The sequence below is a fragment of the Eptatretus burgeri genome, chromosome 15, assembly GCF_056783735.1.
Source record: "Eptatretus burgeri isolate ZD-2024b chromosome 15, Ebu_testis_v1, whole genome shotgun sequence".
NCBI lineage: Eukaryota > Metazoa > Chordata > Myxini > Myxiniformes > Myxinidae > Eptatretus > Eptatretus burgeri.
Window position 1 is genome coordinate 68105812 of NC_140975.1, and position 17500 is coordinate 68123311.

Below are 17500 nucleotides of genomic sequence, written 5' to 3' on the forward strand. Positions count from 1 at the left end.
AGGTATATCGACAATTCGGTGATTGACTCTGTCGCGTGCGGGTAGAATATTGACTAGGCCGTGGTGTGCGTGGAGGCTTGGAGCACACCCGTGACTGGTTTTCGGCGTTGTTCCGAAAAGTCGAGACTGAATTGTCCGTTCGGTGGGTGGGACGGCCGCCATTGGCTAAAGCGGCTGTCCACATGCTGGGCGGGTGGCAAATTCGTAACAATATATATATATATATACATATATATATATATATATATATATATTGTTACGGATTCGCGCCCGCCGGCGTGCGACGGCCACGTAACTCGAATCGCGGCACGTCGCCCACCGGACGGACAATCCAGTCGTGACCCTCTCGGACTAACGCCGGGAACCAGTCACGGGTGGACCTTTCGGTCTCACCGCGATCGAGCCAATCAGCCCCCGCGTGGGATAGGGTTGCTCGCCAAATTCGACCTACCTAAGTACCCACGCGGAGGGTAGACCGGGCGATCGCACCTCGCCGCAGGTCGACTTCGGACACGGGCCACTTAAGCGACCCGTTCCGTACTATCGGGATAACCGAGCGGTGTTATCGTCGACCTCGACGGTTCGATTAATTATCGGGCGTATTCAGCCCACTACCAACCCTTTACGTGAAGCAAGATGAGGATTCAATGAAAGAAATGACGAAGCGAAGCGGGAAACAGTTCAACACAAAGCACATTTATTCGCGATGAACGGAAAGCACACATATTCAATTCCACCAAAAGCACACAGAAAAGAAAAACACAATTCAATTTACACAAAAAGCAAATGCGACAATGCAGATCTAATACCGATTACGCGAGCACACGGCAACACTTATACAATTTTACTTCATAGACGGCGCCGACAACACATACCCAAAACCAAGGAAAAGAACACACTCAAGGATGAGGCGGGCCTGAGGCCGAGACCGGGTCGGGCCTACCCGTCTGGTGATGAGACGCGGAGCGGCGATGGTGCCTCAACTCCGCGGGACTCGCGGGCAGTGTCTGGTAGGGGGTGGGAAAGGGGCCCCCTTGGTCGCACTATCTCAGCGCGGGGGGGAAACAGGAGGGGGTTGCTGATGCTCGGGGTATAGAGGATTCCTACTCTGCCTCGAGTCCCGCGACGAGCGTCTCCACCTCGGCCAGGTCGCGCTGTCGGCCTCCCTGGGGTGCAGCTCCCTGCACGACACGAGCACCCCCTTGTCTGCCCTCGCCGCCTCTCCACAGCTCCGTCCCCTCCGCTCCGACTCCAACGCACACGACGACGACCAGCTCCTTCTTGCCAACTCCACCGCCCGCGAAGTCTTAACTCTCTGTTCCCCTCGACTCTACTACTCACTGGACTGACGAACACGGTCGCTTATATCAGCCCCGTGGCTTCGCCTTCTCATCTTTGACCCTCTGCCTTCGACCTTTCACCTCGCTCCCCATTGGCCCGAGAAAAAGTGGGCGTGAATGCTTTTTGATCCATAAATTTGCATATATCGATCGCCCTCCAACGCCCTGGAGGCGGGGCCAAATCGCCCCTCGCTCACCGATTGGACGGCACAAAAGTGGGCGTGTGTCGTTTTTGATCCGTTTTTGAAGCAGAAAATCCGTGGTTTTGTACACGCTGTTCGGCGCGCGCCCTGCACGAGTCCAACACCGGTACCCACAAGCGGCGCAAGAACGGTGGCGATGCGACGGTTGCGAGGTGTGACGTGAAGCGGCGCCGCGGTGGGTGGTTGATGTGGTTGGTGGTGGTAACAATGGCGGTTGGTCCAAAATAAAGATAGCAAAAGAAAAACGGCTATCCTGAAGAGTCGCAGCACGCATAAATGACATGTATTCCCACTAGACAACGGGTTTGGGCCTAACTACACATGTACTTACCGAGATATCTCACCTAAGGGACCTGAATGGTGGTTTGCGAATTTGGTAACCACAACAATATATATATATATATATATATATATATATATATATATATATATATATATATATATATATATATATATATATATATATATATATATATATATATATATATATATATATATATATATATATACATACATACATATACGTGCACAATGCACAAACGGTGCACAATGACAATACCCTATGTGGAATTGGAATTCCAGAAAAGGTAGAAATGACAAAAGTGGACATTATCAACTGTCTGTTTGTGTTGACACGAGAGACAATTCATGACCTGCAACAAATTTTGTGCAACTTTTTCGGTAATTCTATTCTCTTTAAATTACAAAGTATGAACGGAGAGTCCGATCCGGACATCTTCGGTATCAAAACGTGTACAAGATTTGAGGGGAAAAAAGTCATGTAAGGACAATTTGAAATCCCCAGCGTTATGAAAAAAAAAAATCACGAATAACATCGAGGGGGGCACAATTCCCCCTCTCCCCCAGTGCAGTTTGGGTTACACAACATTACATGTTTTTGTTTTGTATTCAAAAGTTTACTTTGTATTTTATCTTCAAGTCTTTAAACATTCCCTTTTCATTGTCCATTTCCACAGGCATGGATGTGTGTGGCTCTTCGCATCACCCTCAAAGCATCGACACGTAAGGATTTGCACTTACTTCCATCTTTACTCCAATTGTTTGGAAAAGCTCATGCAATGAACAGAAGCACTTGGTTTGGAAATGCAAAATCTGAAAAAATGGGATGAAGCCACACTCGGTGGTGTAATGGTTTGAGGGTTTGCTGCGAGTCTGGGAGTTCGGCGGGCGGTTCGAACGCAGTCGGGTCATACCAAAGACTGTTTAAACGGTACGTGCTGCTTGCTTGCTTGATGTTCAGCGTTTAAAAGGTCAAGAACACCGACAATCCCCACTGGTTGCCTGTCATTCATGGGGAGGAGGAAATTCCTCCTGAGAAAATTGCCCACTGAATGCAGTGAGAAAAGTGGCGTCATTGTTGTGGCTTCGCTGGTAACCAGAGTGCCGCAGCAAGTGACGGCACTTACCTCGAGCTTGTCTTGTCTAATTCTTGCATTGTGTCTCCTTTATTTGTCTTTATGTTACTATGTCCATGTGTGTGTGGCAGCTCCACTTCAAGCCTTACCATAGATCCTGTAAAAAAAAATTTTTAACCATACTTCGTGATAATTGGCTTTTTCCGGTAAATTTGTAGCTCTGACACATTAAAAACAAGATATTGTGTCTTACTCTTCACCTCCTTCTGCAAGTCTGAACCCTCACTCCTCCCCCTCTCCCCCATGCAGATGAATGACATGTATTCCTCCTAAGCTCATAAATATACTACATTGGCTTCTTCCTAATAAATATGTGCCTTAAATGATTGAATGTCCTCCGTTTGATTTGATTTTGGCTTCGTTATCTTTTCGATCTTGTTCCAACCCCAATCCCAGAATCCCGGTTGAGATTCAGCTGAAGATTCTAGAATACCTGACTGAGAGTGATTTGATGAGTTTGTGCTGTGTCAATCGACAATTCCTGCTCCTTGCAAGTGACAAGTACGTATTTGAAGGGGTGGGGAAAGGATATTTTTTGTTGTTGTTGACTGGAAAAACACGTGTACCTTTATTAGGTTAGAAAACAATGTCACCTTTTTGATGAGCACTTTCATGCTGTATAAATGAGCAAAATTTTTGTGATTGGAGAATTAATTTTTTAAATGTAATCCAACAGGTAAAGTACATGCACTGTTTGTGTGCGGTGTGCTACCACCCCCGAGCATCCAGTGTGGCACCGTCCTCTGTAATCGAGTGTGGCACCAGCCCCAATAATCCAATGTGTCACCACCCCCTGAGCATCCAGTGTGGCACTGCCCCCTATAATCCAGGGTGGCACCGCCCCCTATAATCCAGGGTGGCACCGCCCCCTATAATCCAGTGTGACACCGCCCCCTATAATCCAGTGTGGCACCGCCCCCTATAATCCACGGTGGAACCGCCCCTATAATCCACGGTGGAACCGCCCCTATAATCCAGGGTGGCACCGCCCCCTATAATCCAGGGTGGCACCACCCCCTATAATCCAGGGGTGGAACCGCCCCTATAATCCAAGGTGGCACCGCCCCCTCTATCCAGTGTGGCACCGCCCCCTATAATCCAGGGTGACACCACCCCCTATAATCCAGTGTGGCACCGCCCCCTATAATACAGGGTAGCACCGCCCCCTCTATCCAATGTGGCACCGCCCCTTGGACATGGTGAAGTACTGTACACTGTTCATAGTTTTTCGCGAAGTACATGAATGCATCTTAAGAGGACTTTCATTTGATTATGTTTTCAGTGTACTTTGGAAGAAGCTTTGCCTGAGATATTCCTTCTGGGCCAGACTGGATTTTAAATATGCTGAGCATGAGGGTAAGCAAGTGTGTGCGTGCGTGCGTGCGTGCGTGCGTGCGTGCGTGCGTGTGTGTGTGTGTGTGTGTGTGTGTGTGTGTGTGTGTGTGTGTGTGTGTGTGTGTGTGTCGTCGGCTGTTATATCTATATGCAAGTTTGATAAGTAGTGCAGGGCCATATGTCTCCAAAATGGCTCCCGTGTGCAGTTCATGTTTATTTCCTAATCTTTACTGGAATCTAATCTACGATGAACACTGAATCAAAAAAACATTGGCGGCCAATTTTTTCGATCACTTTTTCCCGCCTTTTTGTTCATATGAACTATGACGCCATAGAATACACATAAAAATGCAAAAATTTGCATATTGGTTGTCATCTCCAATGCTATTTTAAAATTTCCTGCTCTCATACATACATTATGGTGTCAATACCTCTGGTTTAATATTTATCACATATAAACTAGGAAAAAAGCATGCCTCAATCATCGTTTTGCTTTCTATTCAAGTATGATATGTCATACCTTTTATAAGCCTATGGAAAATGTTCATGCTTCTGTTTACATTAAGGTATTTTATTTGCTTTTGTTACTAAAGTCTTGTGCTGGGGTTTTTTTAATATATCTTCATTATATTCAAGGGGACCTATCAAACCATCATAATTTATGCAAATTAGTTATGATGTCATAGTAATATAGTGTTCACCATGCATTTGATGTATGCAATAGTGCCATTATACATGAAATGGTTTTAAAACAAGGAAACCAAAAATAAGTACATGGACATATCTGGAGCTGACCGCATGATCTACGTTTTAAGAACATCATCCTCATCGTCACCGTCGTCACCTGCAGTATGTATGTTAACAATTCTGTTCTCACAAGCTACTTCGCAGGTACACATATCTGTGCATTTGAGATTGTGCTTCCGACATGAGCAGATCATCGTAGAGCAACTTCCTTTACATCCACATTTGACTAGTTGAAGCACAGCCTGAGGTGCTGGCAAAACTGTTGTTGGGACGGGAAGAAGCCGGTCACCTTCCAGACGCCATCCATGAGAAGTTGGTGGAGGTAGAGTTGAAGATGCAGTGCCGCATTGTTTCCATATCATGGTGACATAATTTGCTCTCTTGATCTTCTGTACCCGGGTGGCCTTTATAGGGGGCAATTTCTCATCTGTGTACTGGCACTTACTGAAGAGGAACCAACGCATCTCGTTCACAGAAGAGATTGTTGTGCCAGGAATGTAGAGTTGACATACGTTAGCGCTCCAATTCACTGACGTCATCTTCCTGTATGCTTGGAGTGTTTCCAAGGTTGCCAAATGCTCTAACAATATCACCATCGGCTTTCTGCAGTGTATTCCAGCAGGAAATTTTTGATTTCCCACAGAATGTGCCAGTCTGGTCACAACCACTTCAGACGTTTAAGCCAGGGAGTGCAGAAGCTTTCTGACTGCCCAGGGCATCATATATAGGACCTAAATCAATAGTTCATAACGCATTTGCCGATCAGTTTTAACCTGATACATAATTTGTTGGCCAAGAATGCATAGCATGCCTTTTCGTCGACATCACTCGTATGCTTTTCCGTCTGAAGTTCAGTTGACACACCTGCCATAATCCAGCAGAGTAAGTTCCCAAGCTTAGAAGGGATTTTCTCTGTCATGTCTGATCCTAGAGTATCATCATATTCCCAAGGGGTTGACTTTAATGTGACCTTGCGTACAATCTTTGCACATTGATATACGAGTCTCATGTCACTGTCAACATCAGCTGCACTAACAGCAGCCTCAATTGCCGCTACCTTAGCAGCATTCAAGCAAAAGCGATCCGCCTCATTTCGACGAGGAGCAGGGATAAAGTCTATGTCAACGTTATTGTCATTGATAATTTTCCTTACATATTTGCGAGAAGGTGAATCATCTACATTGTGTTGCCGTAATATTCTCAAATAAGCTGTATGTGCATCATCAATAGAGAGGATACGTCCAGCCTCAAGTAGATTCTTGATGAGATCCAGGAACTCTATTTTTGCAGCAATCTCATTCTCATTCACAGATTGCTCTTTGGTATTTTTTACACTTGTATTTCCCGTACCACGTACAACAGTTTTGTCCAGCATGTTTGATGGTATCTGACAATAATTGAGAGGGCATCATCAGGTTTAATAGCACTACTAAGATAAATCTTGAAGATGTCTTTGTCACAGTTTGTCACGTAATCATGAAGTTGCTTTCCTCGGCTTCCACTCTGGATTACGTGCACATGTTATTTTTCTTTGTATGTTTGACGGGAAAAAAAACACATTTGCTTGTCATATCTTGCAGTCGATGAGCGGGAAAGGCGTACTTCATGTGATGGTCCTGGAGCGAGATCTGGCGTTGATGAAGTTGAAGCTCGTCCAGCCTTTGGCAAAAGTACATTGATATTTTTGGAACTTACTGCTTTCTCAAATCTTACTTTTGCTCTTTCCAGCTTTTGAGAATGGACCACATTCTTTCTACAACTAGCATGGACTGTTGCACCATCGCGTTTGAGCATTTCGTCAGTAACATGTTCCAATCGTTTGCTCACATCAATAAGGTCACTCTCGCCATATTTAGCTCGGGCTGCCACATAATACAAAATGTTTTTATATGTCCCTTGCTGAACGTTCTGGACCAGTGGCTCACTTGGTAAGGGTTTGGCATATAATGCACCTACTATAGTCATTTATAATTTATATCCGTGGTCTTTTTCTCGGGACTTGGCTCCATTGCTTAGTCAGGAAAGGGCAGGGTAACAGATCAATCTTGCTTGTGTCTTGCCTTGTCTTGACTTGTCATGCCTCTAAGAACAAAACAACAAACAAAAGAACAAAAGTATAAGTGATCTGCATTTTTTTTGTCATCCATACTAAATTATAAAAAAAAAATCAAACCAGAACTTGTTGTTGCCATGTTTGTGACGAGACTTGATCAGATCATACTTTTATATGGCGTCATTACGTCACGATTCGTTAGCATGTCACACATGTTAAGTATTATTGATCAATAAGATACTGAATACAGACAATGTCTGCTAAAATCTATGCATAGGGTCCACAAAATTAAATTTGTATCAGATTTTGCAAAGAAAATTTACATCGTTTCATTTTTATTTACAAATTATGACGTCGTACTTCATTTGGATAAGCATTTATGAAAATATGCTTCAACGGATGGTGCCATATTTGACTCCACACACTATCCCTGGCTGTAAATAATATATTAAATGTGCCAACATTTTTAATTTGCACCAAAATTGCAAGGGAATTGGTCTATACTGTGTATTGGTATATTGAACTATGACGTCATTCCTAATTTGCATTAAAAATATGCAAACATACTCGAAAAAATTTGCGCCAAAATGTTTTCCCTTACTCACATCATAAATAATGATTTCCCGCAAAGCATACAAAATAAACTTCCAAATCCCACAGGATTACATAAGGCCCCGGACTAAAGGTGGAACGGAGCCCTCCCAGGTCTCAATGTATCCACCTTCGTGTATGTGCCCCCCATCTTGTATCTAAAGCTGAGTTTGTGTCTGTGGGTCATAAGTGCCGCCCAATGTACAGGCCACACCTTCCCCTCTCTTTCCCAGCATCACAAGCACCACCCATTAGCCGGGCCACGCCTTTCCCTCCAGCCGCCCAGAAATTGTCACCATCTTTTTCGCTTCGCATAGCTCTGATTGTTCATTAGTCTCTGATATACAGTGGAAGACTGAACAACATGTCTTCTATCATTAATGGTACCGTTTTAAGGAAACAAAGGCACATTTTGATTTCAACTCAAATGAGGTAATGTATGTTTTGTTTGCAGCGATATTGGCAGCAGTCTAATATATACCGCCCAATGAAGTACTGTTATGTTTGTAGGCTAGATGGAGGAATTTCATTGTAAAGGTAGGATTGTATAGTGTAGCATGGTCCATAGGCGAGTAGGAAACATTTCAATGTAATTTAAGTGGTGAAAACTTTCAGCTTAAGATTGTTATTTGTCACCACATGGGTGGGGGGGGGGGGGGTGGTGCTGTGTTAATTAGGTAGGGTTAAGGCTAATTTCTCCCAGTATGTGATTTCCCCCTGTGACCTTTTCCTACGTTTTGCATTTACAAAGCCAGCTATGAAAAGGAACGACACTTTTAACAACAACAACAACTGGCAGGCCACACCCCCAAGGCTTATAATTGGTCGGGGTGACGTGAGAAGGTGCAAGAGAGACGAGGGCATGAGAAGAGGATATGGTTGGATGAGGTACGTGGTAGAGACGGAAGGGTCTCGCTCGCTGGCTTCGCCTCGACATGGCGAAGAAGGCTGCGTGATTCTCGTGTTCATGCTGTGTGAATTTGCCCACGTGCTGGAGCAAGACGCCAGCCATTACTGTTCAGCTGAGTTGCGAAGTTGTACGTTTATGTGAGAAGGGGGGAGAGAGAGAGAGAGAGAGAGAGAGAGAGAGAGGGAGAGAGAGAGAGAGGTAGAGAGAGGGAGAGAGAGAGAGAGAGAGAGAGAGAGAGAGAGAGAGAGAGAGAGAGAGAGAGAGAGAGAGAGAGAGAGAGAGAGAGAGAGAGAGAGAGAGAGAGAGAGAGAGAGAGAGAGAGAGAGAGAGAGAGAGAGAGAGAGAGTCTCTCAGTAATAACTCGGCGTTATCCCGTCGTGTGTTCAAGGAGGAAGGCGGGCCATTGTGAGCGGACCTGGTGTTAAGAGAGGAGCGGGGTCGGCATGTTCGTTCGTGAGAAGAAGCTGCACGGCGGTTGGTGAACCCTGGTGTTGAATTCCGCCACATGAATTACCTCATGTACGTTTCCCATGCAAACAGCGGCTTGGCGCCATTTGGGTGCGGTTTGTCGCGCAGGATGACGAGATTTGATCGCCAAGCTCATAAAAGATCATATCTGGACACCCAGCTAAGTGTCAGAAAAAAGGGAGGGATATTCTTTTATTTTATCTTTCCCCTTGTCTGTTTCTGTATCTGTGTGGAGGCGTCTCAAAATTTATTTTTTATTACATCACTCTTTGATTTATTTCCATTATATATATTTGATTTATGTTCATTAAACCCTTATTTATTAAAGCTGCTTGTGTCTGTCTATTCATTGTGGGTTCGAGGAAAACCCTTGTGCTTCCGTCGGGTATACGCCTTTGCCGCCCTCCATCCCGCACGCGCCATAATCTCCAAGGATCACACGTTCGCCTCCAAGGTAGAACCATTTGGCTGTCCGTCCAGGCCGGTGTTAACCGCCCCATCCACGATAACTGGGGCAAGGGTGGGATAATTAACTTAACCTCCGTAGACACGACTATGTTCATTCTCATATTATGAAGAAGAAAGAAAATAGAGGTCTTTCATTAAAAAAAAAACTTCTGGCTTTCACCTGACTTTTCAAGGCTTCTCAACAAACTGATGGACATGTAAAATATACATTAAAATTGGCTTGGTCGTGAAATGCCTGCATCCGTAATTATTTCGTCGGGCCGGCGGGGAAATTCCCGAGAGAGATTTATTATGTACATACGACACGTACACGTCAAAGAAGTTCTGTATGAAATGTACACGTCCACTTTTGTACACTCGATATCACCTCTGATAGTTTGTGTACATGTTAAACCAGAACAACGTATGTTTTCATTACAACGAAAACAGTCTTGATTATTATTATAGATCTTTAATTAAAACGAGAATGGCACTCTTCGACATTGTGACTTCGACAGATATGCGTCCGCCCACGCTATTACATCATTATAATACTTGTACCGAGTTTGATTTAAATCCCTTCAGCTGTTCTGAAATATCACATTTTTGCGTGACATGACCTTTGATCTTTGACTTCTTGACCCCATAATATAATCAGTTTATGCATACATCATTATACACGCTTGTACCAAGTTTCAGTGAGATCCCTTCAGCCGTCGTTAGGTTTTTGTTTCCACGATGACTTTTATCACGGACTCTGACCTTTGACCTCTTGATGCCGCTATATAATCGGTTCATCTTTGCATCATACTGTATGTATACTTCCACACAAGTTTGGTCAAAATCCCATCACTGGTTCATAAGTTAGCGCCGTAACAGCATTTTCATCTGACATGACCTTTGACCTTTGACCTAATGCCTCCGAAATCGAATCGGTTCATCTGTGCATCACTATACGTACTTGTATCAAGTTTGAACAAAATCCCATCACTGGTTCACAAGTTAGCACTGTAACAGCATTTTTACCTAACATGGCCTTTGACCTCTTGCCCCCTAAATTTAATCAGTTCGTCTGTGCATCATTATGCAATTACATACTTGTATCAAGTTTGACTTGGATTCCTTCAGCCGTTCTTAAAGATCCCATGACACCCAAAAGTACTGAAATTTCATTTATATATGTCCTATCGGAGTTTTTCATCGTGATTTCAGATCTGACAATGTTTTTTTTCACAATACTCGTTCTGTAAAATGTAAAATTAAAAAAACAAACCTCTTCGGGAATGCCCCTAAAAATTCTACTGAAAGGGGCGTAACCCACATGACGTCATCTCCAGAACGACAAAGGCTGCACGCAAATTACTCGGGTTGGTGGTCTACGTGATTCTATTGGCTTCCTGTGCGTTTCCACATTCGATTGATCGACTCAATCTCTTCGTTCATTTCTGCTTTAAAAAAAAATCTAACATTTGCTTTTGAATAATGGATGACATGGACTTTGATTTGTCTGGTAGCGACAGTGAGTGTGAGAGAAATGAAGGATTTTGGTCTGAATCACATGGAGAATTGTCGGATAACGTAGTCACGGGAGGTGAAGTTCAGGCAGCTGGAAATGGAATACGGCCTTACCAGTTCGAGCCCGAACCAGGACAAGCAGAGGAAAATGGCGATGAAATTCCCGGCGTTCATGATGATCGGGAGGACATTGAAGGAAGACTTGGCAATAACAACTGGTTAGACTAAATCCTATTCGTAATTCAATAATGTAAATTCGACTTGCATACTGCTCGATATCAGAAATATTTTAGTGAGGTGACGTGAATGTCATCGGCCGTGTCTCTCTGCGCATAAAACGAAGCAATCTCACTGTCCGGATACGATGAAAACTTGTGTGCAGAACACACCTTGCGACACAATTGTCTCGAGTAGTCCGATAAATCTGACGTTTTGTTGCATTTTTATTTATTTTATTCCTACTATCGTCATGTAGCGCCAGTAGAAAACAATGAAGAAAAGAGAATAATAAGAGAAAGCCACAGCACGTCAGATTTATCAGCCTAGTCGGACGGACGACGGATTTATCGGACTCGTCGGATGGACAACGGATTTAGCGGACCAGTTGGAGGGACGACGGATTTATTGGACTAGTTGGAGGGACAACGGATTTATCGGCCGAGTCGGACGGACGACGGATTTATCGGACGAGTCGGACGGACGACAGATTTATCGGACTAGTCGGAGGGACGACGGATTTATCGGCCGAGTCAGACAGACGACGGATTTATCGGACTAGTCGGAGGGACAACGGATTTATCGGCCGAGTCAGGCAGACAACGGATTTATCAGACTAGTCGGAGGGACGACGGATTTATCGACCTAGTCGGACGGACGACGGATTTAGCGGACTAGTCGGAGGGACGACGGATTTATGAGCCTAGTCGGACGGACGACGGATTTATGGGCCTAGTCGGACGGACGACGGATTTATCGGACTAGTCGGAGGGACGACGGATTTATGGGCCTAGTCGGACGGACGGCGGATTTATCGGACTAGTCGGAGGGACGACGGATTTATGGGCCTAGTCGGACGGACGACGGATTTATCAGCCTCGTCGGACGGACGGCGGATTTATCGGCCTAGTCGGAGGGACGACGGATTTATCAGCCTCGTAGGACGGACGGCGGATTTATCGGCCTAGTCGGAGGGATGACGGATTTATCAGACTAGTCTAGACTCGAGAGATCTCGAGTCAATCCACTCTGTGCCAGTTTCTGTATGTGACGTCAACACTGCGGTTCGCTGAAGTCAACTTTTTTTTTAAGGGGCGGGGCATAGCAAGTTGTGAAAAGCACAAGAAATGTTCGAAATATTGGTCTAATTATCCCATTCTTGATTAAAAAAAAAAACATGGGTGATTTCTTCACAAGGAAGGTCAAGTTAATATATAAATAACCAGAAAGTTTTGGGTGTCATGGGACCTTTAAGTTATCGCGTGACTGAAAACCTATCGCGGACAGACGGACAGACGGACAGACAGCTGGATGGACAAGTTGAAAACATAATGCCTCCGGTGACTTCGTTGGCAGAGGCATTAAAAAAAAGAAACTGTCCTTTTGTGTCGGCATTTTGTATGTGCTGTTTGTTGTTGAGATGCCCAGGGATGTGTTCAGTTACCAAGCAAAGAGCTAGCGCTTCCCACGCCAGCCATTCATTATCAGCAGTTTCGAATGGAGTGCTAACACCAAAAATTCTTCACATGGTGACGAGGATAAACATCTATACCCCTGTTCTTCACTGCATGGCCCACGAGCTAATGGCGGGCCCTGGTGGCCTAAAGTGCGGCCCCTGACATGCGGCTAATAATTCACAAATGTGAAAACACCCCCATCATAATCTGCCATAAATGCTATCAAATTGACCCAATGGTTTCAAATGAGTGTCACAACGCAAAGAATAAAAGTAACATAACTACATCAGTATGTAGTTGCAGTATACAAACAATTACGCTTGCAGCCAGGTTAACCACAACAAAGAGTACGTGGGGGGCGGGGCCTAATAGCAGCCATTATGGAGTCCTGCAGGTGGTGGCGGCTATCACACTGATGTCCTATCAGCAAAAGTGGTCCCCCTCTAAAACAGTCGTGAAGATCACTGATCTATATACCATGACTTGTTTCACCCATATCGATGTATTTTTCCCTTACGGGGCAGATTTCGACACGACACGTGGAAAGTTAGAGACGATGAGGCAGGTTAGAGGTTGGTAGAAATCAAAAGCGGATTTTATTTAATTTATTTATTTTCCCCAAATGTGTTAAAAAATCTTGTAAAAATTCCTTTGTGGGAGGAGGGAGGGGAAGGGGTAGGGTGGGGGTCTGGAGGAACTGCGTTGGGAGGAGACAGGGGAAGGTAAGGGGTGGGTTTGGAGGAGGGATCCAGCGTTGCATAGCAACGCCAGGTACCCCTGCTCGTTTTTGTGTGTGTGTGTGTGTGTGTGTGTGTATGTATATATATATATATATATATATATATATATATATATATATATATATATATATATATATATATATATATGTGTCTACATGCTCCCACTGTACATTTGCTCTCATTGAGGAAGACCAAGAGGAAGGCTTATTGGGCCAAAGGCTTGTCACCATTAAGATCATCCAGAGCTACATCTGTGACTCAATTTTTTCATTTACATATATATGTGTAAGATGCTGTTGGTGTTGTTGACTGCGATCTCTACACGTGGATGGGTTTCAGGAGATGGAAACGGAGACCTACCATGTCTCGAAGTGTGTGTGTGTGTGTGTGTGTGTGTGTGTGTGTGTGTGTGTGTGTGTGTGTGTGTGTGTGTGTTTTTTTTCATGTATACATCTTTGAATCATGGTGTTGATTGGGAACACGTGGCCTGCCCGGTAGTTTATTGCGTTTCCTTCCAATACTTCTCCCTTGACCACTGCACAGCCGATGGCAACAGTCAGTTTGACTTCTGTTGTTGAAGATCCATTGTGTCAATGTCAGACCATGTCAGAAAAGCAGTCATTGTCCCTTGACAAACAGTAGTGTTTAAACCAAAGAGACAGGTATCGGCTGTTCTGTGCCCTCAGCAGGCTCTGCATTGTCGTAGATTTTTTTCTGAGGAACATGTAAGTGACCAGAGCGGTGAATGCTTGATTTTCACAGGTGCCTGGAAGAAGATGTGTATACAACATGCCATCACCAAAGCTGTGCAGCACTCCCAAAGTGTAGCCGCAAGAAGAAACCTTCGCTCGGAACGTCTGTCTTTCCAATCTTATGGCACTTTGTACGCGGAAACATCATTTTCCATTCGATTCTCTTCATTGCTTGTTACACACGTTAGCATTTGGGATTGACATATCGATCGAACTTACCTGCATTCGCCCTTTCCACCCTTTCCACTAGATTTTACACTGATGGCTCACACTACTGGCTTCTGCAGCCCGTAAATGCCACAGGTCATGATGGCGGCCATCCTTGCCTTGCTTATGAGCAACAGCTGGCCACCTTTTCGGTTCAGGTCACCTGGCGTTTCGGTAGCTGGTACCAATACGCACGTGTGCGCATCTTCTTTGCCAGCCCCGTGTTTTCATCTTCAACAAAATGCTGGTAACATGAATGACCTCTTTGTCTTCACTTACCTGTTTGAATGATGAGGAAGAAGCAGTACAAGAACCACACACATATATATATATATATATATATATATATATATATATATATATATATATATATATATATATATATATATATATATATATATATATATCCTTTTAATCCTTGTACATTCTTCTTTCGAGGAGCATTGTTGAGAAAGCTTTTCTTGTTGTCCTATCACCCACCTACAGGCCTGCCCGTCGTTCCTTATTGGCCGAATACAATCTTTCACCATTGCACGAAGGAACGCTGACTCCTTTGGCCTCGAACGAAACGATAAATCTGTACAATATTGTGCCAGGCTTGTTGATCGGTGTCTCAAAGGTATTATCAGGTTATTTTATTAAACCCCATAACCACAAGGAAGCTTTTCTAATGACTTCACACTCGACGTCTCGTCCGAAGGACTGTGTACTCTGCAATGCAACACCTTCCCTGTGCACCAGTAGTTTCACTTTGTTGTTGCGTGTCATTACTTCCACCGTCGCAATTAGCTAATCGGGTATGGATTGGACAAAAATCTGTTTGATGAAAGACATTGTCCACCCTGTGAAGTTGTATGATTATAATTACGAGCAGGCACCGTCGCCCTCCTGGCGGAAGTACCCTTCTCGGCCCACCTGCGGTGGGCAAAGTGCTGCAGCACATTCTTGGAAGTGCGTATAATTTTTGTCATTTTAAAATAAATTATGTTGATCACAACAAATGAAGATAAAGTATGATGGCTTGACAATACCGGCTCGCACCAAAGGTGGCGCTATTTCTGACACACGCACATATACACATATTAACATGGCCATAAACACATCTGCTCCATTATAGATAGATGGAATGGAGTGCAGTTGTCTTTGCTGAAAACTTCAACCTTCCTGCCAGGTTGGAACTGAATGTGTGATTTGTCTTCCAGATCACCAACGAGCAGGTGTTTGCGTCTGTTAACTTCCACACCATGCGTCTATACGAGCGCTGCATGCTGGGGTCCTCGCAAAGGTACGCGGAGGATCGACCGTTAATCGAGGGGTTTGAGGAAAATGTACGCATCGTTGAAGATTCATTAAAAAACAAAGAGTCCATCATATGTACGAGACCGTGAGAGATGGCAGACAATCCGCAGCCATTGATGAAATACAAGGTTCCTGACATACAGTTTCCTGAAAGGTCTTTCATGTTCACACCTGGAGGTCAATTACAATGATTTTATTTTGTATACAGTACATAGTCTGGGCTCGTGGAAGAGTTAGTACACTGAACGGATCAGGGTGTAACAGACAAAAACGATGCAAAAGCAACGGTAGAGACGCACGCAAAAGGAGCAGCAGAGAGAGGGGGGAAACACCAACAGCAGAGGTGAAGGCCAAAAGAGGGAGAGTTGAACAAACAATGGGGTATGGGGAGGAATGGGGGGCAGGAGAGGATGCATAGAGTGGACAAGATGGACACAGAAGGAAACTCGTAGGAGGGAAAACGGGAAATTTGGAAGGAGGACAGATTGGGTTGAGGCCATTGAGGGTAGAAAAGATCATGGTTTTGGATTGGAACGATCTGAGATGGTGGTGAACAGCTGGCTTGAAGATCTGGAGAGAAGAATGAGATTGAAGAGAATGTGGAAGTTGATTCCACAGGTGGGGAAAAACAAGAGGAACAAATGAGTGGAGGTGAGCATTGATCATGGATTGAGGTAGTTTTATCCAAAGAGGGTTGATGGTGGACCGTTTGAGCCCTGCAGAAACCCGAGGGGTGGGGGGGGGGCAAAGCACAGAAAGAGCAGAGGGTGCAAGACCAGAAAGGAGGCGGTAGAAGACAGAGACCACCGACCTGTCTGCAATAGCGAAGTGATAGGCCCATTGACTCAGCTTCATCCTGGGAGATTCCAATGATCTTGAAGGCCTTGGTTTCCACATCGTCAAGCTGAGCAAAATGTGAGGCAGGAGAGCAGTACTCCATAAAGCTGCAGCTGAAGGCCTTGTAGGTGGATAGGAGTTCAGGTGTGCCAAGGAAGGACCTTGTAAGATGGAGGATGCTGTTTTTGGAGGCTTTGGAGGCCAGCTTTGAAATATGGTTTCTCCAAGAAAGGTCATGGCTGATATTGAGACCTAGGAGTTTGAGTGACTGAACTTCCTCAAGAGGATTGTTCAGAGAGGAGACAAGAGGGCTTGCCATACGGTTCTTTCGGAGAGAGACGGTGAGAGTGAGATTTCTCAGGGTTCGAAGACGTATTCCAAGTGTTTGTCCAGTTTATGATTTTTGTCAAGGGCTGAACAGAGGGAACAGACTGCTGCCTGTCTGCCAGAAGGATGAGGGATGTCATGGCAGAGAGTGGAGTGATCAGCAAAAAGAGATGGAAGATTTTCCAGAGAGTCAAGAGAGATCGTTGATGAAGATTTACCTGAACAATTGCAATTTAAGCACAATTGTGTCCTGGAATGTATTTGTAATTGCATTCACCCCTGAAGTCTAATGATTGTATTCTGTTTTCTCAAATGAGTAGTAGTAGTAGTAGTAGTAGTAGTAGTAGTAGTAGTAGTAGTAGTAGTAGTAGTAGTTGTTGCAGAGATGATGGTGGTGATCATTTTTTCTTCTTTCTGAAACGGATCTGAGCATTGTGGAAGAATAATTGTTATTTTTTTTTAACAATTGCTTTTCTTTATTTCACTCAAAGTACAAATGATTAACAGCTGGTAACACAAAGCGTTAACATTGTAATCATAAACATACTAACACTGCTTAGATAATGAAAAGGTGTTGTGAGTTGATGTAACGCTGGACGGGTTGCTGATTGGACGGGTTT

At 44.4% G+C, this 17500-nt stretch overlaps 1 protein-coding gene across 4 annotated transcripts in view; it reads left to right on the forward strand.

Annotated features, from left to right (window-relative positions):
* Positions 1 to 17500, forward strand: part of FBXO15 (F-box protein 15) — an 82821-nt gene that overhangs the window by 59781 nt on the left and 5540 nt on the right. For 3 of the 4 annotated variants that reach the window (XM_085856647.1, XM_085856645.1, XM_085856646.1), the window contains exons 2-9: positions 2521 to 2566; positions 3376 to 3480; positions 4262 to 4335; positions 6642 to 6731; positions 14221 to 14341; positions 14461 to 14664; positions 14904 to 15036; positions 15620 to 15702. In XM_085856647.1, coding sequence (XP_085712773.1) covers positions 2523 to 2566; positions 3376 to 3480; positions 4262 to 4335; positions 6642 to 6731; positions 14221 to 14341; positions 14461 to 14664; positions 14904 to 15036; positions 15620 to 15702 — 854 coding nt within the window. In that variant the 5' untranslated portion in view covers positions 2521 to 2522. The remainder of the gene's footprint in view (positions 1 to 2520; positions 2567 to 3375; positions 3481 to 4261; positions 4336 to 6641; positions 6732 to 14220; positions 14342 to 14460; positions 14665 to 14903; positions 15037 to 15619; positions 15703 to 17500) is intronic. The other variant, XM_085856649.1, reaches the window with a different exon arrangement.